At 41.8% G+C, this 22643-nt stretch overlaps 1 protein-coding gene across 4 annotated transcripts in view; it reads right to left on the bottom strand.

The window, feature by feature from the left end:
* Positions 1-257: 257 nt before the first annotated feature.
* The window catches only part of Nprl3 (GATOR complex protein Nprl3), an 87951-nt gene continuing 65565 nt past the window's right edge, over positions 258-22643 (bottom strand). For 3 of the 4 annotated variants that reach the window (XM_071695049.1, XM_071695050.1, XM_071695051.1), the window contains 2 exons: positions 18270-18432; positions 258-5156 (listed from right to left, as the gene is read on the bottom strand). In XM_071695049.1, coding sequence (XP_071551150.1) covers positions 4994-5156; positions 18270-18432 — 326 coding nt within the window. In that variant the 3' untranslated portion in view covers positions 258-4993. Of the gene's footprint in view, positions 5157-18269; positions 18494-22643 lie in introns of those variants that run through there. The other variant, XM_071695052.1, reaches the window with a different exon arrangement.

The raw sequence follows: 22643 nt of genomic DNA, 5'->3' as shown, positions 1-22643 counted from the left end.
ACTTAACAAGGATTAATTTAATATGGGAAAAAAATATGTGACCATAACAGAAATAAACCTAGACTATCAATGTCACATATAAGATAATCTCTCTCTGCTTTGACCAATGCCCCACTTTTATACCAATCTGCCCAGTATTAATGTCACTATATATCTCTACATCTTTCTCATGAAATGTGTTCCCTAACTCATTTATCCCTGTAAAATATTTCCTTTAACCCAAGTAAAATATAAATTAATGAAAATGAAAGACGCCATTCATCTACTTATCAATTTATAGTGCACAGGTTTCCATTCTATTTACATGACAGCAACATGACTAGTTCTGGACAATATTATTAAAGCATATATGCTCACACTTACACAAAATTCCTCAATATAATACAGCAGTCATATAAAAAGTAGAAAAGTTAATTTTTCTCAGTGATATAACACACTACATCGTTATATATATGTACACATGAACTGCATGCCTTTCCTTGCTTTAGAGGTATGCAACTCACACAAAACCATCTCTAAACTTCAAATTCTCTCCAAATCTGCAAATTCTTTAACTGAGACATAAATGAACAGCATCCATTTACCATGAATTTGAGTAAGAAAGCATTTATGAAGATGATACATAATTAACAGTTAACGCAGTTCAACCAGACAGCTATCTATAATTTTTCTCAAAACACCTCTATATCTACTTACATTTACATAAATAACCACAATCCTGTCTCTAAACACCTCTATAACTACTTACATAAATAACCACAATCCTATCTCTAAACACCTCTATACTTACACTTACATAAATCATCACAATCCTCCCTAAACTTACAAACTGTATCTAAATGATTATACAAGCAAGCTAAAACCTGGTTGTCAAGAGACCACTGAGTTGCCTGTTCTGGATGCTACCTATTTAAGATGGGAAAGGTAAATAAGTAATTTTTTGTATTTACACTGCTTTTCCTAGTTAAATGAAAGTCAGGAAAAAAATGAAAAATGGTTTAATTCACACACATCCAGTCTCTAGTTGCCATGTGTAATGTATATAAAAATCAAAAATCAATTTATCAAATTTTCAGTTTCTAAAAAAAGAATGACATAAAGAACACAAACATAAAAAGACCATTACACAGTCTCTTGAAAATGTTTGCAACTATGCCACCCACACAAAAGTGCAAATTAATATTTTTGGTAGACAAACACAAATTTTCATGAAACATATCTCAATACTGAAGATGCAATCATCCTTTGCTTTTCATTATAATATGTGATATACAATACAGAAAAGAGGCACCTGCTGATTACTACATCCCTAACTCATGAACATTTACTTAAATCTTTCTCTATCTACAGCTTATTTGCCTTTTATTAAATACTACTGCATTGTTATAATATTCCATGTATCTATCTATATCTCTGATGTCTATTCCCTTTGGGAACTCCCTGGAGAGGGTGGCCATGGCAAAAGTCTCCATAACTGCTGAAATCCAGTGCCACTTCTTAGCCTTTAATGCCTCATCCTTAGCAGGCTACTGGCTGAGGGCAACTCTAGCACAGTGTTTTCAAAACTGCTACTTAATGTTCCCAGCAATTACTGTTACCTAATGTGTCTATTTTTCTTCATCAATTCCTAATTAGTGATGGACCGTGCAGGAAAGTTTAACTACAGCAACAATCTGTGCATTTTTTTTTTATTTTAATTTGCTACTTAGCATGGGGGTGTGTCGGTAGGCGACCTAACTATGTGTTGACAGCGAAAGAAGTTGTTAATTGAGGGGAGTGTATGGATACAATAAGAGGAAGATTTAAGATCAGATTGCTGATAGCATAGACAGAAGTAAGCTGAGAGGTGGCAGTCAGCTGCTGGTTCGAAACATACCTTACCTACCGACTAAACACACAGTGACTCTCCAGCACCGCTCACCTTCCAGTGCGGCCTGTCGTACAGAAGCAATGGGCAACCCCGCCAAGGCGTCCACCATCCATCACGACAACCCGACCTCAGGAACTGGTACCAGCCCATGGAGCCACGGGTGAACAGCCTAATCCCGCCCACCCAAGCACACAAAGGGGGAAATGACCTCCACCAATCTGTTGGCCAACACGAGATGGACAAGGCAGGCTCCGACTTTCAACCTGTGCTCTTGGACCACATCCTGTGAAGGGAGTGAGTCCAGGTTAGGGCTTTGATGGTGCACACCTCAAGGTCCTGGTACGTAAGCCCTAACCCTCTGAGAGCACTCGCTTTTTCTTGGCACCATGCGCCACTCCAATTCAATGTGGCAGATGTCACATGCACGATGCCTTTGCCGGTGAAATCCCGTATGCCCTGCAGGACTTCTGGGGTGCCATAATAGCTGCACTTATGCTGGTGTGCAGCTGAAAGTGCGAAATGGACACCAGAGACCTAAATGTCTATTATGTAGGCCTCTGTACCTTTGGAAGCCACGATGTCTGGCTTCCTAAAGGACCCCACAATTGGAATGTGGGGCTCGCAGGACACCTTGTAACCCCTCTGCCTCAGTCATCCGGCCAAATAGGCACTGATGTTATCATACCTCTTCACCCTCCCGCCATGGGTATGGGGGCACATCTGTGCGATATGCCTGAGCATACCCGGCTTCTGACAAGTGTAACAGAGGCCGTTGATCTCAGGCCGGCCTCTGGAAGCTCTAGCAGGGGTGGGCAAAGTGCCAATCCTCACTTGGACGGCCTTCACTTAGTCAGAACCGGACAGGAAACGGTTCCCGTTATTCACCCATCTGCTAACCTGAGGCAAGGCAGCAGATGGAGCGAGACCCCCAGCGTCAACGGTGCTGACCGGATTGGCCCTCCATGGGTGATGACGTTCGAGTTTGTTACCCACCTGTCCACCAGCAATGCAAGCGGGTCCAGTCCAGCACGGGAGCTTGCTCAACACTGCAGGCTCCCAGACAGCCGCCTGAATCACGGGATCAGTCGAGGTGAGTAACTTCTCAAACCTGGCTTGTTTATTCAACCGGACGGTCAAGACAAAGTCTGGTATACCAAGCCCACCATCTCCTGCCGCCGAGTGGAAGTATGCACAGGGCATGTCATGGGCTAGACAGAGCCAGCGGCAAACCTCCACTCACACCCATCTGTCCGTGTGTGCTAACTGTCTTATACACTTCACCCAGCACCAAGTGATGCATGAGCTTTGGCACCAAATGTCCCACGAGTAACGCAATCCATTGTTGAGGATTTAGAGGGGCTCTGGTGATGTTATGGAGCCCCTCTTCTAGCAGGGCACTGTAGAATTTTCACTGCCCTCCTGCTCCATCAAGGATGCTGAGGTACTTATAATCGTCCAACCTACTACTTCTGCCTAATGCTCCCAGCTGTTCTTACCTACTACTTCTACCTAAAGTTTCTACTTAATGCTCCTGTCTAATATTCCTAACTACTACTTCTATTCATTGCTCCAGCCATTTTGACAAAAGGCAGAGCTAATGCATAGCACTCACCATAGAAAAATCTTGAGTTAGGAAGAATTAGTTGTGTGAGTTGTTGGTCAAGTGTTATGTGACAAGAAGAGATTGTATGTTTGTAGACAGAATGTTAATAATCCACATGTGGGTAAGGCAGAAAGGAAAGACAACTTCTTGGTTCAAAGGAGAGCAACTTGAGTACCACTGAAGTGCTGGCTCACTATGCAGCAGGCACTGATCCTCCCAGTACCCAGGCAGGCAGTACAGGTAATATAACACCATGGTCGGCAGCTGCCTGCCATCTACTACTGCCTGATAAAATCCTCCTTTGTAGAGTCTACACCACCTTAATTTACAAAACAAGAGTAGTTTGTATTAATAATTTCCTATATATTCTAAATGCCATCAGTGAGCACAAGCAAAACACCAAGAAGCAACGTACTATGCTAAGAAAGCATATACACAACAAAGCTGATGTTTGACCCAGGTTTAAGCTTCAAATAATCATATGGATACCTATGAGAACATTATCTCAGAAAGCAAAAATGGGTATATTTGAAGGAATAGTGGTTCCAACAATGTTGTATGGTTGTGAGGCGTGGGCTATGGATAGAGTTGTGCGCAGGAGGATGGATGTGCTGGAAATGAGATGTTTGAGGACAATGTGTGGTGAGGTGTTTTGATCGAGTAAGTAACGTAAGGGTAAAAGAGATGTGTGGAAATAAAAAGAGCGTGGTTGAGAGAGCAGAAGAGGGTGTTTTGAAATGGTTTGGGCACATGGAGAGAATGAGTGAGGAAAGATTGACCAAGAGGATATATGTGTCGGAGGTGGAGGGAATGAGGAGAAGTGGGAGACCAAATTGGAGGTGGAAAGATGGAGTGAAAAAGATTTTGTGTGATCGGGGCCTGAACATGCAGGAGGGTGAAAGGAGGGCAAGGAATAGAGTGAATTGGATCGATGTGGTATACCAGGGTTGACGTGCTGTCAGTGGATTGAATCAGGGCATGTGAAGCGTCTGGGGTAAACCATGGAAAGCTGTGTAGGTATGTATATTTGCGTGTGGACGTATGTATATACATGTGTATGGGGGTGGGTTGGGCCATTTCTTTCATCTGTTTCCTTGCGCTACCTCGCAAACGCGGGAGACAAAAAAAAAACAAAACAAAAAAAAACCTATGCATATGCTTCAGTGTATATATTGAAACTTTCCTTATTAAATTTTTTCTATGCCTTGATTTAACAAAAAAATGCAAATGATTTACAAATGACAGATTTTAGTATAGTTTTAAAATTTAGCAAAACATGTTCATTATTCAGATACCGATGATCAGGTAACAAAACAAAAGTAAAGAAGTCATATATCCATCACATGAGCAATATGCTCTTAGGAGTTCATATGTAATCAGGGATCCAAATCAGAATATGGCTTCTCTGCATCCATTTGCCTAATGGAGAAGGGAAATTAAGAAAAAACAATTTTCTGTGTTGAGCACAGGGCACATAAACATTATTCTTATCTACAGTATTATCTAAATATTACAGAGCATCATTTACTGTGGATGGAGAGAGTAATGGAGTCATCTGGATGTTGACATGTGATAAGAACTTGGCGGAATTTATCAATAAGTTGAAGCAGCTGTGATCGTCGAAGATTAACCCTGTACATCATCTCTTCTAGGTGGTGGCAGCCCCGGAAATACACACACAGCCTTAAGATAAAGTAACAAATCAATATATGTATATTCATATATCACATATATTCAAGTACAGTCACAGACAAACATCTTATCAATAATGTTTCAATTTCTAAAAGATTAAATAGAAAAAATATCCAAGCAAGGAGTGCTAATCTTGTTCAAAGGATCAGGCTGGGGGTATCTGAATGTGTGTTGATGTAATCAAAAAGAGAAGAAAGGAGATATAGGTAATATGTTTTATGAAAGGAACCTGGATGTTTTGGCTCTGAGTGCAACAAAGCTCAAGTGTATAGGGGAAGAATGGTTTAGGAATGTCTTAGGAGTACAGTCAGGGGCTGGTGTGAGGGCAAAAGCTAAGGAAAGGGTACCACTATAGCTGAAACAGTTGTGGGAATGTGTGAAAGAATGTACGGAAGTGAGCTCCAGGCTGATGTCTGTAGAAAGTGAAGTGGGGTGCAAGAGATGCATGATTGTTAGTGCTTATGCATCCGGCCATGAGAAGGAGGATGATAAGAGGCAAGCATTTTGGGAGCAACTTAGTGAGGGTCTCAACAGTTTCATACAAGAGGCTGGGTATAAGTGATGGATGATATACATGCAAAGGTGAGCACTGTAGCAGCCGACTTAAATGCAATGAGTAATGTGAAAGTTGAAAGTATAATTGGGGGCATGGGGTATTCAGTATGGTGAATGGAAATAACGAACAGCTTGTAGAGATGTGTGCAGGTGATTGGGAATACTTGGTTAAAAAAGTGACATAACAAAGTATATGTATGTGAGTAGGAAAGATGGTCCACAGGCATTACTGGATAACACACTAATTGACAGGCATCCAGAAAAGACACTGGAATGTGAGTGCGCTGAGAGGGACAGCTAGTGGGATGTCTGACCCATTACCGGTGGAGGTGAGGGTGAAGCTTTGTTGAGGTTTTCAGAAAAGAGGAAACGATATGGGTTAGAAGAGAAAGATGAAAGTAAGTGAACTTAGACAAGAGATGTGTATAAAGAAATAATGATGAAGGATTGAGAATAGATTGGCCAAAGGTAAGAATAAATGATATGAAGCCAGTGTAAAGGATGAGGAATGATAAGTATTTAGAGAAGCAGTGCTGGCATATGCGAGAGAAGCGTGTGGTATGTGTAAGGCATGTTACACAAGGCAGGTGAGAAATAGTACCAAGTGGTGAGATGATGTAAAACTGCCAGTTAAAGCGAAAGGAGAGTATATGAGCACACTGTGATACATCCATGGGCCTCCCAGGGTCAAGCGCATAGGTTCGAATCCTAGTTACAGCAGTTGGTCCACCATTAACTCAGCTGTTCATCCACCCCTAGGGGATGGTCGGTAAAATGGGTACCTGGCTCAGGCTAGGGTATATATGCATATTGTATATATGCATATATACATATATACATATATACATATATGTATATATGCATATATAATATTTATTTATTTATTTATTTTGCTTTGTCGCTGTCTCCCGCATTTGCGAGGTAGCGCAAGGAAACAGAAGAGAGAAATGGCCCAACCCACCCCCATACACATGTATATACACACACGTCCACACGCAAATATACATACCTATACATCTCAATGTACACATATATATATACACACACAGACACATACATATATACCCATGCACACAATTCCCACTGTCTGCCTTTATTCATTCCCATCGCCACCTCGCGACACATGGAATACCATCCCCCTCCCCCCTCATGTGTGCGAGGTAGCGCTAGGAAAGGATAACAAAGGCCCCATTCGTTCACACTCAGTCTCCAGCTGTCATGCAATAATGCCCGAAACCACAGCTCCCTCTCCACATCCAGGCCCCACCCAACTTTCCATGGTTTACCACAAACACTTCACATGCCCTGATTCAATCCACTGACAGCACGTCAACCCCGGTATACCACATCGATCCAATTCACTCTATTCCTTGCAAGCTTTTCACCCTCCTGCATGTTCAGGCCCCGATCACTCAAAATCTTTTTCACTCCATCTTTCCACCTCCAATTTGGTCTCCCACTTCTCCTCGTTCCCTCCACCTCCGACACATATATCCTCTTGGTCAATCTTTCCTCACTCATTCTCTCCATGTGCCCAAACCATTTCAAAACACCCTCTTCTGCTTTCTCAACCACACTCTTTTTATTTCCACATATCTCTCTTACCCTTACATTACTTACTCGATCAAACCACCTCACACCACATACTGTCCTCAAACATCTCATTTCCAACACATCCACCCTCCTCCGCACAACCCTATCTATAGCCCATGCCTCGCAACCATATAACATTGTTGGAACCACTATTCCTTCAAACATACCCATTTTGCTTTCCGAGATAATGTTCTCACCTTCCATATATATATATATTCTTTTTTTCTTTTAAACTATCCGCCATTTCCCGCATTAGCGAGGTAGCGTTAAGAACAGAGGACTGGGCCTTTGTGGAATATCCTCACCTGGCCCCCCTCTATTCCTTCTTTTGGAAAATTAAAAAAAAGAAAAAAAAAACGAGAGGGGAGGATTTCCAGCCTCCTGCTCCCTCCCCTTTTAGTCGCCTTTTATGACACGCAGGGAATATGTGGGAAGTATTCTTCATCCCCTATCCCCAGGGATATATATATATATATATATATATATATATATATATATATATATATATATATATATATATTTTTTTTTTTTTTTCAAACTATTCGCCATTTCCCGCATTAGCGAGGTAGCGTTAAGAACAGAGGACTGGGCCTTTGAGGGAATACCCTCACCTGGCCCAATTCTCTGTTCCTTCTTTTGAAAAAAAAAAAAGAAAAAAGAAAAAAAAAAAAAAACCTGCGTGTCGTAGAAGGTGACTAAAAGGGGAGGGAGCGGGGGGCTGGAAATATATATATATATATATATATATATATATATATATATATATATATATATATATATATATATATATATATATATTCTTTCTTTCTTTCATACTATTCGCCATTTCCCGCGTCAGTGAGGTAGCGTTAAGAACAGAGGACTGGGCCTCTGAAGAAACATCCTCATCCAGCCCCCTTCTCTGTTCCTTCCTTTGGAAAAAAAAAAGAGAGGGGACGATTTCCAGCCCCCCCCCCCCGCTCCCTTCCCTTTTAGTCACCTTCTACGACACGCAGGGAATACGTGGGAAGTATTCTTTCTCCCTTATCCCCAGGGATAATATATATATATATCTTTTCTTTCAAACTATTCCCCATTTCCCGCGTTAGCGAGGTAGCGTTAAGAACAGAGGACTGGGCCTTGGAGGGAATATCCTCACCAGGCCCCCTTCTCTGTTCCTTGTTTTGGAAAAAAAAAAAAAAAAAAAAAACCGAGCGGAAGATTTCCAGCCCCCCGCTCCCTCCCCTTTTAGTCGCCTTCTACGACACGCAGGGAATACGTGGGAAGTATTCTTTCTCCCCTATCCCCAGGGATATATGTATATATGTATATATGCTTTACCATTCAGAATATTTTGTTCATGAAACATAAAAGAAACTAATCAAAGTCCTATAAATATTTGGCTTTACAGTACGTTTTCCCATTGGTTCTCATTTTTTCTAACCAAGGTGGAATATCATTAATGATGCCTAGCTCCCCAAGTTCTTTATACAAATGAAAGACAGAAGGAGCATATGCTTCTACTTGTACTTCTGATACTCGGAAACCTTCAAGCGCTGCATTCTCTGATTTCAAAGGAACATTAGATATAGCTGCAGTAACTTTCTTTATATGGGGTATCTCCTCATGATTACAGCCCAGTTTCTGGTGAATCACACTGCCTGTGGTGTTCATTCTTGTGTCCTCTCCCCTTAATGATGCACCCTGAGGAACCTCATCTGCTGCAGATGCCAGCTTGTTTTCATACTGCAATTTAAGATGACCCAGTGACTGTTTTGTAGACTGCTTGTAAAACATCAAAAGGTTGATGGGATCACTACTGCTTAAATCCAAAAGCTGTAATTCCCTACAGTGTAGAGCCATATTTAGGTCGTCTTTAAGTTTATTAGGAATGACTTTGTTACAGAACAGTAAATCTTCTTCGGTGCATTGTTGCATGACGGCTGGAGACTGAGTGTGAACGAATGGGGCCTTTGTTGTCTTTTCCTAGCGCTGCCTCACACACATGAGGGGGAAGGATGTTGTTGTTCCATGTGTGGCGGGGTGGCGATGGGAATGAATGGGGGCAGACGGTGTGAATTGTGTGCATGGGTATATATGTGTATGTCTGTGTGTGTATATGTGTGTGTGCGTTGAGATGTATAGGTATGTATATGTGGTGTGTGTGGACGTGTGTGTGTATACATGTGTGTGTGGGTGGGTTGGGCCATTCTTTTGTCTGTTTCCTTGCGCTGCCTCGCTGGTGCGGGGGACGGCGACGGGGCAAAGTGGATAAATAGATAAATATATATAGGGGAGAAAGAATACGTCCCACGTATTCCCTGCATGTCGTAGAAGGCGACTAAAAGGGAAGGGAGCGGGGGGCTGGAAATCCTCCCCTCTCATTTTTTTTTTAAATTTTCCAAAAGAAGGAACAGAGAAGGGGGCCATATGAGGATATTCCCTCAAAGGCCCAGTCCTCTGTTCTTAAAGCTACCTCGCTAATGCGGGAAATGGCGAATAGTATGAAAAAAAAAAAAATATATATATATATATATATATATATATATATATATATATATATATATATATATATATATATATATATATATATATATATAATCCCTGGGGATAGGGGAGAAAGAATACTTCCCACGTATTCCCTGCGTGTCGTAGAAGGCGACTAAAAGGGGAGGGAGCGGGGGGCTGGAAATCCTCCCCTCTCGTTTATTTTTTTTTTTTTTTTTTAATTTTCCAAAAGAAGGAACAGAGAAGGGGGCCAGGTGAGGATATTCCCTCAAAGGCCCAGTCCTCTGTTCTTAATGCTACCTTGCTAATGCGGGAAATGGCGAATAGTTTGAAAAAAGAAAATATATATATATATATATATATATATATATATATATATATATATATATATATATATATATATATATATATTGACCAAGATATAAGTTATATAAGATTGACCAAGAGGATATAAGTGTCGGAAGTGGAGGGAACGAGGAGAAGTGGGAGACCAAATTGGAGGTAGAAAGATGGAGTGAAAAAGATTTTGAGTGATCGGGGCCTGAACATGCAGGAGGGTGAAAGCCGGGCAAGGAATAGAGTGAATTGGATCAATCTGGTATACCGGGGTTGACGTGCTGTCAGTGGATTGAATCAGGGCATGTGAAGCGTCTGGGGTAAACCATGGAAAGTTGGGTGGGGCCTGGATGTGGAAAGGGAGCTGTGGTTTTGGGCATTATTGCATAACAGCTAGAGACTGAGTGTGAACGAATGGGGCCTTTGTTGTCTTTTCCTAGCGCTACCTCGCACACATGAGGGGGGAGGGGGATGGTATTCCATGTGTGGCGAGGTGGCGATGGGAATGAATAAAGGCAGTGTGAATTGTGTGCATGGGTATATATGTATGTGTCTGTGTGTGTAAATATGTGTACATTGAGATGTATAGGTATGTATATTTGCATGTGTGGACATGTATGTATATACATGTGTATGGGGGTGGGTTGGGCCATTTCTTTCGTCTGTTTCCTTGTGCTACCTCGCAAACGCGGGAGACAGTGACAAAGCAAAATAAAAAAAATAAAATAAAAAAAGTACCAGGAGAGACTGAGTACAGAATGGAAAAAGGTGAGAACAATGGAAGTAAGGGGAGTGGGGGAGGAATGGGATGTATTTAGGGAATCAGTGATGGATTGCGCAAAAGATGCTTGTAGCATGAGGAGAGTGGGAGGTGGGTTGATTAGAAAGGGTAGTGAGTGGTGGGATGAAGAAGTAAGATTATTAGTGAAAGAGAAGAGAGAGGCATTTGGACGATTTTTGCAGGGAAAAAAAGGCAACTGAGTGGGAGATGTATAAAAGAAAGAGATAGGAGGTCAAGAGAAAGGTGCAAGAGGTGAAAAAGAGGGCAAATGAGAGTTGGGGTGAGAGAGTATCATTAAATTTTAGGGAGAATAAAAAGATGTTCTGGAAGGAGGTAAATAAAGTGCGTAAGGCAAGGGAGCAAATGGGAACTTCAGTGAAGGGCGCAAATGGGGAGGTGATAACAAGTAGTGGTGATGTGAGAAGGAGATGGAGTGAGTATTTTGAAGGTTTGTTGAATGTGTTTGATGATAGAGTGGCAGATATAGGGTGTTTTGGTCGAGGTGGTGTGCAAAGTGAGAGGGTTAGGGAAAATGATTTGGTAAACAGAGAAGAGGTAGTAAAAGCTTTGCGGAAGATGATAGCCGTCAGGGCAGCAGGTTTGGATGGTATTGCAGTGGAATTTATTAAAAAAGGGGGTGACTGTATTATTGACTGGTTGGTAAGGTTACTTAATGTATGTATGACTCATGGTGAGGTGCCTGAGGATTGGCGGAATGCGTGCATAGTGCCATTGTACAAAGGCAAAGGGGATAAGAGTGAGTGCTCAAATTACAGAGGTATAAGTTTGTTGAGTATTCCTGGTAAATTATATGGGAGGGTATTGATTGAGAGGGTGAAGGCATGTACAGAGCATCAGATTGGGGAAGAGTAGTGTGGTTTCAGAAGTGGTAGAGGATGTGTGGATCAGGTGTTTGCTTTGAAGAATGTATGTGAGAAATACTTAGAAAAGCAAATGGATTTGTATGTAGCATTTATGGATCTGGAGAAGGCATATTATAGAGTTGATAGAGATGCTCTGTGGAATGTATTAAGAATATATGGTGTGGGAGGCAAGTTGTTAGAAGCAGTGAAAAGTTTTTATCGAGGATGTAGGGCATGTGTTCGTGTAGGAAGAGAGGAAAGTGATTGGTTCTCAGTGAATGTAGGTTTGCAGCAGGGGTGTGTGATGTCTCCATGGTTGTTTAATTTGTTTATGGATGGGGTTGTTTGGGAGGTAAATGCAAGTTTTGGAAAGAGGAGCAAGTATGCAGTCTGTTGTGGATGAGAGGCTTGGGAAGTGAGTCAGTTGTTGTTCGCTGATGATACAGTGCTGGTGGCTGATTCATGTGAGAAACTGCAGAAGCTGGCGACTGAGTCTGGTAAAGTGTGTGAAAGAAGAAAGTTAAGAATAAATGTGAATAAGAGCAAGGTAATTAGGTACAGTAGGGTTGAGGGTCAAGTCAATTGGGAGGTAAGTTTGAATGGAGAAAAACTGGAGGAAGTAAAGTGTTTTAGATATCTGGGAGTGGATCTGGCAGCGGATGGAACCATGGAAGCGGAAGTGGATCATAGGGTGGGGGAGGGGGCGAAAATCCTGGGAGCCTTGAAGAATGTGTGGAAGTCGAGAACATTATCTCGGAAAGCAAAAATGGGTATGTTTGAAGGAATAGTGGTTCCAACAATGTTGTATGGTTGCGAGGCGTGGGCTATGGAGAGAGTTGTGCGCAGGAGGGTGGATGTGCTGGAAATGAGATGTTTGAGGACAATGTGTGGTGTGAGGTGGTTTGATCAAGTAAGTAACGTAAGGGTAAGAGAGATGTGTGGAAATAAAAAGAGCGTGGTTGAGAGAGCAGAAGAGGGTGTTTTGAAATGGTTTGGGCACATGGAGAGAATGAGTGAGGAAAGATTGACCAAGAGGATATATGTGTTGGAGGTGGAGGGAACGAGGAGAAGTGGGAGACCAAATTGGAGGTAGAAAGATGGAGTGAAAAAGATTTTGTGTGATCGGGGCCTGAGCATGCAGGAGGGTGAAAGGAGGGCAAGGAATAGGGTGAATTGGATCAATTTTCGCCCCCTCCCCACCCTATGATCCACTTCCGCTTCCATGGTTCCATCCGCTGCCAGATCCACTCCCAGATATCTAAAACACTTCACTTCCTCCAGTTTTTCTCCATTCAAACTCACCTCCCAATTGAATTGACCCTCAACCCTACTGTACCTAATAACCTTGCTCTTATTCACATTTACTCTTAACTTTCTTCTTTCACACACTTTACCAAACTCAGTCACCAGCTTCTGCAGTTTCTCACATGAATCAGCCACCAGCGCTGTATCATCAGCGAACAACAACTGACTCACTTCCCAAGCTATCTCATCCCCAACAGACTTCATACTTGCCCCTCTTTCCAAAACTCTTGCATTCACCTCCCTAACAACCCCATCCATATATATATATATATATATTTATTTATGTTATTTTATTATACTTTGTCGCTGTCTCCCGCGTTTGCGAGGTAGCGCAAGGAAACAGACGAAAGAAATGGCCCAACCCCCCCCCCATACACATGTATATACATACGTCCACACACGCAAATATACATACCTACACAGCTTTCCATGGTTTACCCCAGACGCTTCACATGCCTTGATTCAATCCACTGACAGCACGTCAACCCCGGTATACCACATCGCTCCAAATCACTCTATTCCTTGCCCTCCTTTCACCCTCCTGCATGTTCAGGCCCCGATCACACAAAATCTTTTTCACTCCATCTTTCCACCTCCAATTTGGTCTCCCTCTTCTCCTCGTTCCCTCCACCTCCGACACATATATCCTCTTAGTCAATCTTTCCTCACTCATTCTCTCCATGTGCCCAAACCACTTCAAAACACCCTCTTCTGCTCTCTCAACCACGCTCTTTTTATTCCCACACATCTCTCTTACCCTTACGTTACTCACTCGATCAAACCACCTCACACCACACATTGTCCTCAAACATCTCATTTCCAGCACATCCATCCTCCTGCGCACAACTCTATCCATATGGAGCCCACGCCTCGCAACCATACAACATTGTTGGAACCACTATTCCTTCAAACATACCCATTTTTGCTTTCCGAGATAATGTTCTCGACTTCCACACATTCTTCAAGGCCCCCAGAATTTTCGCCCCCTCCCCCACCCTATGATCCACTTCCGCTTCCATGGTTCCATCCGCTGCCAGATCCACTCCCAGATATCTAAAACACTTCACTTCCTCCAGTTTTTCTCCATTCAAACTCACCTCCCAATTGACTTGACCCTCAACCCTACTGTACCTAATAACCTTGCTCTTATTCACATTTACTCTTAACTTTCTTCTTCCACACACTTTACCGAACTCAGTCACCAGCTTCTGCAGTTTCTCACATGAATCAGCCACCAGCGCTGTATCATCAGCGAACAGCAACTGACTCACTTCCCAAGCTCTCTCATCCCCAACAGACTTCATACTTGCCCCTCTTTCCAAAACTCTTGCATTTACCTCCCTAACAACCCCATCCATAAACAAATTAAACAACCATGGAGACATCACACACCCCTGCCACAAACCTACATTCACTGAGAACCAATCACTTTCCTCTCTTCCTACACGTACACATGCCTTACATCCTCGATAAAAACTTTTCACTGCTTCTAACAACTTTCCTCCCACACCATATATTCTTAATACCTTCCACAGAGCATCTCTATCAACTCTATCATATGCCTTCTCCAGATCCATAAATGCTACATACAAATCCATTTGCTTTTCTAAGTATTTCTCACATACATTCTTCAAAGCAAACACCTGATCCACACATCCTCTACCACTTCTGAAACCACACTGCTCTTCCCCAGTCTGATGCTCTGTACATGCCTTCACCCTCTCAATCAATACCCTCCCATATAATTTACCAGGAATACTCAACAAACTTATACCTCTGTAATTTGAGCACTCACTCTTATCCCCTTTGCCTTTGTACAATGGCACTATGCACGCATTCCGCCAATCCTCAGGCACCTCACCATGAGTCATACATACATTAAATAACCTTACCAACCAGTCAACGATACAGTCACCCCCTTTTTTAATAAATTCCACTGCAATACCATCCAAACCTGCTGCCTTGCCGACTTTCATCTTCCGCAAAGCTTTCACTACCTCTTCTCTGTTTACCAAATCATTTTCCCTAACCCTCTCACTTTGCACACCACCTCGACCAAAACACCCTATATCTGCCACTCTATCATCAAACACATTCAACAAACCTTCAAAATACTCACTCCATCTCCTTCTCACATCACCACTACTTGTTATCACCTCCCCATTTGCGCCCTTCACTGAAGTTCCCATTTGCTCCCTTGTCTTACGCACTTTATTTACCTCCTTCCAGAACATCTTTTTATTCTCCCTAAAATTTAATGATACTCTCTCACCCCAACTCTCATTTGCCCTCTTTTTCACCTCTTGCACCTTTCTCTTGACCTCCTGTCTCTTTCTTTTATACATCTCCCACTCAATTGCATTTTTTCCCTGCAAAAATCGTCCAAATGCCTCTCTCTTCTCTTTCACTAATACTCTTACTTCTTCATCCCACCACTCACTACCCTTTCTAATCAACCCACCTCCCACTCTTCTCATGCCACAAGCATCTTTTGCGCAATCCATCACTGATTCCCTAAATACATCCCATTCCTCCCCCACTCCCCTTACTTCCATTGTTCTCACCTTTTTCCTTTCTGTACTCAGTCTCTCCTGGTACTTCTTCACACAGGTCTCCTTCCCAAGCTCACTTACTCTCACCACCCTCTTCACCCCAACATTCACTCTTCTTTTCTGAAAACCCATACAAATCTTCACCTTAGCCTCCACAAGATAATGATCAGACATCCCTCCAGTTGCACCTCTCAGCACATTAACATCCAAAAGTCTCTCTTTCGCACGCCTGTGTATATATATATTTATTTTATCCCTGGGGATAGGGGAGAAAGAATACTTCCCACGTATTCCCTGCGTGTCGTAGAAGGCGACTCAAAGGGAAGGGAGCGGGGGGCTGGAAATCCTCCCCTCTCGTTTTTTTTTTTTTTTTTTAATTTTCCAAGGGAAGGAACGGAGGGGGGGGCCGGGTGAGGATGTTCCCTCGGAGGCCCAGTCCTCTGTTCTTAACGCTACCTCGCTATCGCGGGAAATGGCGAATAAAATAAAATAAAAAAAAAAATATATATATATATATATATATATATATATATATATATATATATATATATATATATATATATATACATATATATATATATTATACCTTGACGCTGTCTCCCACATTAGCGAGGTAGTGCAAGGAAACAGACGAAAGAATGGCCCAACCCAACCACATACACATGTATATATATAAACGCCCACACACGCATATATACATAGGAATATACATACCTATACATTTCAGTGTATACATACATATACATACACAGACATATACATATATATACTTTCTTTTCTTTCTTTCTTTCATACTATTCGCCATTTCCCGCGATAGCGAGGTAGCGTTAAGAACAGAGGACTGGGTCTTTGAGGGAATATCCTCACCTGGCCCTCTTCTCTGTTCCTTCTTTTGGGAAAAAAAAAAACGAGAGGGGAGGATTTCCAGCCTCCCGCTCCCTTCCCTTTTAGTCGCCTTCTACGACACGCAGGGAATACGTGGGAAGTATTCTTTCTCCCCTATCCCCAGGGAAAACATATATATACACATGTACATATTCATACATGCTGCCTTCATCCATTCCCACCGCCATCCCACCACACATGAAATAACACCCCCTCCCCCCCGCATGCGTGTAAGGTAGCACTAGGAAGAGACAGCAAAGGCCACATTTGTTCACACTCAGTCTCTAGCTGTTATGTGTAATGCACTGAAACCACAGCTCCCTTTCCACATCCAGGCCCCACAAAACTTTATATGGATGGAATGAAAAAGATATGAGTGATTGGGGCCTGAACATACAGGAGGGTGAGAGGTGTGCACGGAATTAAGTGAAATGGAACGATGTGGTATACCGAGGTTGATATGCTGTCAATGGACTGAACCAGGGCATGTGAAACGTCTGGGGTAAACCATGGAAAGGTCTGTGGGGCCTGGATGTGGATAGGGATCTGTGGTCTCGGTGCATTACACATGACAGCTAGAGACTGCTTGTGAAAGAATGTGGCCTTTTATGTCTATGTTCCTGGCGCTATCTCGCTGAAGCAGGGTAGCGATGCTGTTTCCTGTGGAGTGGGGTAGCACCAGAAATGGATGAAGGCAAGCAAGTATGAATATGTACATGTGTATATATGTATATTTCAGTGTATGTATATGTGTATATGTTGATATGTATATGTATGGGCACAGTGAAAAATGTCTGGAAAGAGAAGCTGTTATCTGGGAGGACAAAAATGGGTATATCTGAAGGTATAATGTGTGTGTGTAGACGTGTATGTATATACATGTGTATGTGGGTGGGTTGGGCCATTCTTTCGTCTGTTTCCTTGCGCTACCTTGCAAACACGGGAGACAGCGACAAAGCAAAATAAATAAATAAATAAATAAATATTAGTCCCAACAATGGTGTACATGTGCAAGGCATGGGGTATAGAAGATGTGTGAAGTAGGGTGGATCAGCTGGAAATGAAGTGTTTTAGGACAAAATGTAGTGATGTAGTGTGATCGAGTAAGTAATAAAAGGGCAAAAGAAAAGTGATAAAAAAAAAAGAGCTTGGTGAGAAAGCTGATGAGGGTGTGCTGAAATGCTTTGGACATATGGGGTAAATGAGGGAAGCTTAACAAAAGAGGATTTATGTGTCAGAAACACAGGGGTCAAAAAGAAAGGGGAGTGAAAAAGATTTTGAGTGATCTGGGCCTGAACATGAAGGAGGTGAAGAGGCATCAACAGGATAAAGTGAATTGGAATGAAGTGGACTGCACCATGGCATGTGAAGCAGCTGAGGTAAACCATGGAAAGGTCTGTAGGGCCCAGTTGTGGAAAAGGGATGGTGGTTTCAGTGCACTACAAATGACAGCTAGAGAATGGGTGGGAGCAAAAACAGCCTTTTATCTTTTGTTCCTGGCGCTACCGTATTAACATGGGAAACAACAAACAAGTTTAAAAGAAAAAGGAAAAAATGTGTAATAATCAAGAAGTTGTAGACTGTGTTACACATACATGAGCAATATAACCTGGGTGCAATGCAGAATTGAGAAAATCATTTTACAGTATGCAGAGAACACAGGCAAATATATCATTCATAGCTCCTAGTCTAGTTATTATGCCCAACGATGAACATAAATGAGGCACAGTTAAGGGACACAACATACTTTGTAAAGAGTTTGAGATCTTCAGGATTACGTGCTGCCTCTACTTTCATCACCATTTCTTTTTCTGCAGGAGACAACACAGCATCCAGATGACGATAAACTGAATCTTCAGGTGTGGTGTTAATGGTCACTCCTGGACTTGGGCTCCTCTCATCACTACACACTGAAGGATACTTGCTGGATTACTGTTCTATGTTCATTGCATAATCTATTGAAAATGAATTCTGAAAGTACAATATATAAGAGACATACTTATTATTAATTTACATTTACTATTGGATGGTATTGCAGTGGAATTTATTAAAAAAGGGAGTGACTGTTGTTGATTGGTTGGTAAGGATATTCAATGTATGTATGGATCATGGTGAAGTGCCTGAGGATTGGTGGAATGCATGCATAGTGCCACCGTAGAAAGGCAAAGGGGAGAAAGGTGAGTGTCCAAATATACAGAAACATAGGTTTGTTGAGTACTCCTGGGAAATTATATGGGAAGGTAGTGATTTAGAGGGTGAAGGCATATACAGAGCAGTGTGGTTTCAGAAGTGGTAGAGGATGTGTGGATGAGGTGTTAGCTTTGAAGAATGTATGTGAGAAATACTTAGATAACAGATGGATTTGTATGTAGGATTTATGGATCTGGAAAAGGCATATGATAAGGTTAATAGAGATGCTTTGTGGAAGGTTTTAAGAGTATGTGTATGAGTAGGAAGAGAGGAAAGTGATTGGTTCCCAGTGAATGTCGGTTTGCGGCAAGGGTGAGTGATGTCTCCATGGTCATTTAATTTGTTTATGGATGGGGTGGTCAGGGAGGTGAATGGAAGAGTTTTGGAGTGAGAGGCAAGTATGCAGTCTGTTATGGATGAGAGGGCATGGGAGGTGAGTCAGTTGTAGTTCACTGATGATACAGTGCTGGTGGCTGATTCGGGTGAGAAACTGCAGAAGTTGGTGACTGACTTTGGTAAAGTGTGTGAAAGAAGAAAGTGGAGAATAAATGTGAATAAGAGCAAGGTTATTAGGTTTAGGTTCAGTAGGGCTAAGGGACAATTTATTGGGAGGTAAGTATTAAATGGAGAAAAACTGGGGGGAGTGAAGTATTTTAGATATCTGGGAGTGGACTTAGCAGCAGATGGAACCATGAATGCAGAAGTAAATCACAGGGTGGGGAGGGGGCGAAGATTCTGGGAATGTTGAAGAATGTGTGGAAGGTGAGAACGTTAATGGAGAGCAAAAATGGGTATGTTTGAATGAATAATGGTTCCAACAATTTTCTGTGACTGTGAGGCATGGGCTATAGATAGGATTGTGTGGAGAAAGGTGGATGTGTTGGAAATGAAATGTTTGAGGACAATGTGTGGGATGAGGTGGTTTGATCGAGTAAGTAATGAAAGGGTAAGAGAGCTGTGTGGTAATAAAAAGAGTGTGGTTGAGAGAGCAGAAGTGGGTGTATTGAAATAGTTTGGACACATGAAGAGAATGAGTGAGGAAAGATTGACAAAGAGGATATATGTGTCAGAGTTGGAGGGAAGAAGGAGAAGCGGGAGACCAAATTGGAGGTGGAAGAATGGAGTGAAAAAAGATTATGAGTGATCGGGGCCTGAACATACAGGAGGGTGAAAGGTGTGCAAGGAACAGAGTGAATTGGAATGATGTGGCATACTGGGGTCAACGTGCTATCAATGGATTGAACCAGGGCATGTGAAGCCTCTAAAGGAAACCATGGAAAGGTCTGTGGGGCCTGGATGTGGAAAGGGAGCTGTGGTTTTGGTGCATTACGCATGACAGATAGAGATTGAATGTGAAGAGATGTGGACTTTTTTGGCTTTTCCTGGCGCTACTTCGCTGGAGGGGGGGGGAAGCTATTTCATGTGTGGCAGGGTGGCAACGGGAATGGATGAAAGCAGCAAGTATGAATATGTACATGTGTATATATGCAGATGTCTGTGTATGTATATGTATGTACACGTTGAACATTACCTCAGAGAGCAAAAATGGGTATGTTTGAAGGAATAGTGGTTCCAACAATGTTATATGGTTGTGAGGCGTGGGCTATAGATAGAGTTGTGCGGAGGAGGGTGGATGTGTTGGAAATGAAATGATTGAGGACAATAAGTGGTGTGAGGGTTTGATTGAGTAAGTAATGAAAGGGTACAAGAGATGTGTGGTAATAAAAAGAGTGTGGTTGAGAGAGCAGAAGAGGGTGCATTGAAATGGTTTGGTCACATGGAGAGAATGAGTGAGGAAAGATTGGCAAAGGATATATATGTGTCAGAGGTGGAGAGAACAAAGAGAAGTAGGGGACCAAATTGGAGGTGGAAGGAAGGAGTGAAAAAGATTTTGAGCGATCAGGGCCTGAGCATACAGGAGGATGAAAGGCATGCAAGGAATAGAGTGAATTGGAACAATATGGTATACCGGGGTGGACGTGCTGTCAATGGATTGAATCAGGGCATGTGAAGCATCTGGGGCAAACCATGGAAAGTTTTGTGGGGCCTAGTTGTGGAAAGGAAGCTGTGGTCTTGATGCATTACACATGACAGCTAGAGACTGAGTGTGAATGAATGTGGCCTTTGTTGTCTTTTCCTAGTGCAACCTTGCGTGCGCATGAGGGGGGGGTGCCATTTCATGTGTGGTATGGTGGCGACAGGAATGGATGAGGGCAGCAAGCATGAATATGTACATGTGTAAATATGTATATGTCTGTGTATGTATGTATACGTTGAAATGTATAGGTGTGTTTATGTGCATGTGTGGACGTTGAATGTATATACATGTGTATGTGGGTGGGTTAGGCCATTCTTTCGTCTATTTCCTTGCGCTACCTCACTAATGCAGGAAACAGCGACAAAGTATAATAAATATAAAATATATATAAGCGTTGAAATGTATATGTATGTATATGTGCGTGTATGGGCATTTATGTATGTATATGTGTATGTGGGTGGTTGGGCCATTCTTCATCTGTTTCCTTGTGCTAACTCGCTCACGCGGGGAAATAGTGATTAAGTATAATGATAAAAACCAAATTAAATCACTGTCTTACCTATTCATCAATTAAAGTAGTTTTGTGTGAATGCAGATATCATGCTTGTTTCTTCATAATAAAAAGCTTCAGCCATAGTACTACTTGCCTCTTTATATGTAGGCATAGAAGCAACTTTAAAGTATATAAAAAGAGTGTTCACCAAATGACACAAGACAGGTCCAGGTCCACTGGCTAGGCCAACCAATGTTCAACAAGTGTGGGATAGGGATGGGGTCTTAAAGGAGAGCAAAGAATAATTTAAAAGCAATAGCAATTAGCATCTACTCCACAGAAGAGTATGCCAAACTTTATAAATTAATTTATAATTTCGATAATTACGAATGCATATTGAAACAATATGATGTTTTTGCAACTAGGTGTCCAACACCAAATTGCAGCTATATCCCTGCCTGGGGTCAATGGCACTTACCTTTACAACTCCAACAACATAAACCCAGAACAACTAGTTAATGAACCTGGAAGTCCAAATTTCATCATGAACAACACTTTGTAAGAAATGTAAATTTCCACTGTTTACATAAAGTACCAAAACAAGCATGACTCTCCTTGTCTTAAAATACTTTTCTACACTATTCATATAAACCTGGTAATTGCTAATTTCACAGCTTGTTTATATCAAATTTAGCTTATATCCTATCACTGGTATATCTTACTCCAATATAATCTCTTAACCTTCAGTATGGACAATTCCAACTATTCTTAAACTTCCTATTCCTCGTGTGGGGAGGAAAGAATTCTACTTCTGTATTCCCTGCATGTCATAAAAGGTAACTAAAAGGGGTTCAAGTAGGAGGTTGCATATCCATCCCTTGTTGCATGTCAATTTCTAAATGATGGAACAGAAGATGGGGCCAGGCAAGGTGTGCTCATCCTAAAAGGCTCAGGGTGAGACATCTAAATAAGTGTGTTGTTCTTAAACTTCCAAATAAACCAAAAGAAAATGTTAAAAATTAGATATTTCAGGTTAAAATGAGCAATAAATGCATCAGATGAACCTTCCCATGCTAAATGAAAAGACACTTCCAAGCCTAGAGAGAGTGAGCTGTAATATATTTGGGATTATAGTACCTTCAAACTTGCTATCCCGGATAATGTTCTGTCTTTCCACATATTCTTCAGCACCTCCAGAACCTCTGTTCCCTCAACCCATCCTATGACTCATTTTTTACTTCCCTGGTTCCATTTACTGCCATATCTACTCCTAGGTATCTAAAACACTTCACTTCATCCAATTTTTCTCCATTCAAACTCACCCCAACTAACCTGTCCCTCAATCCTACTAAACCTAATAATCTTGCTTTTATTCACATTTACTCTTAATTTCATCTTTT

The sequence above is a fragment of the Panulirus ornatus genome, chromosome 57 (genome assembly GCF_036320965.1).
Source record: "Panulirus ornatus isolate Po-2019 chromosome 57, ASM3632096v1, whole genome shotgun sequence".
Classification (NCBI taxonomy): domain Eukaryota; kingdom Metazoa; phylum Arthropoda; class Malacostraca; order Decapoda; family Palinuridae; genus Panulirus; species Panulirus ornatus.
Note: the sequence above shows the minus strand (reverse complement) of the source record. Positions and strands in the feature narration are given on the sequence as shown.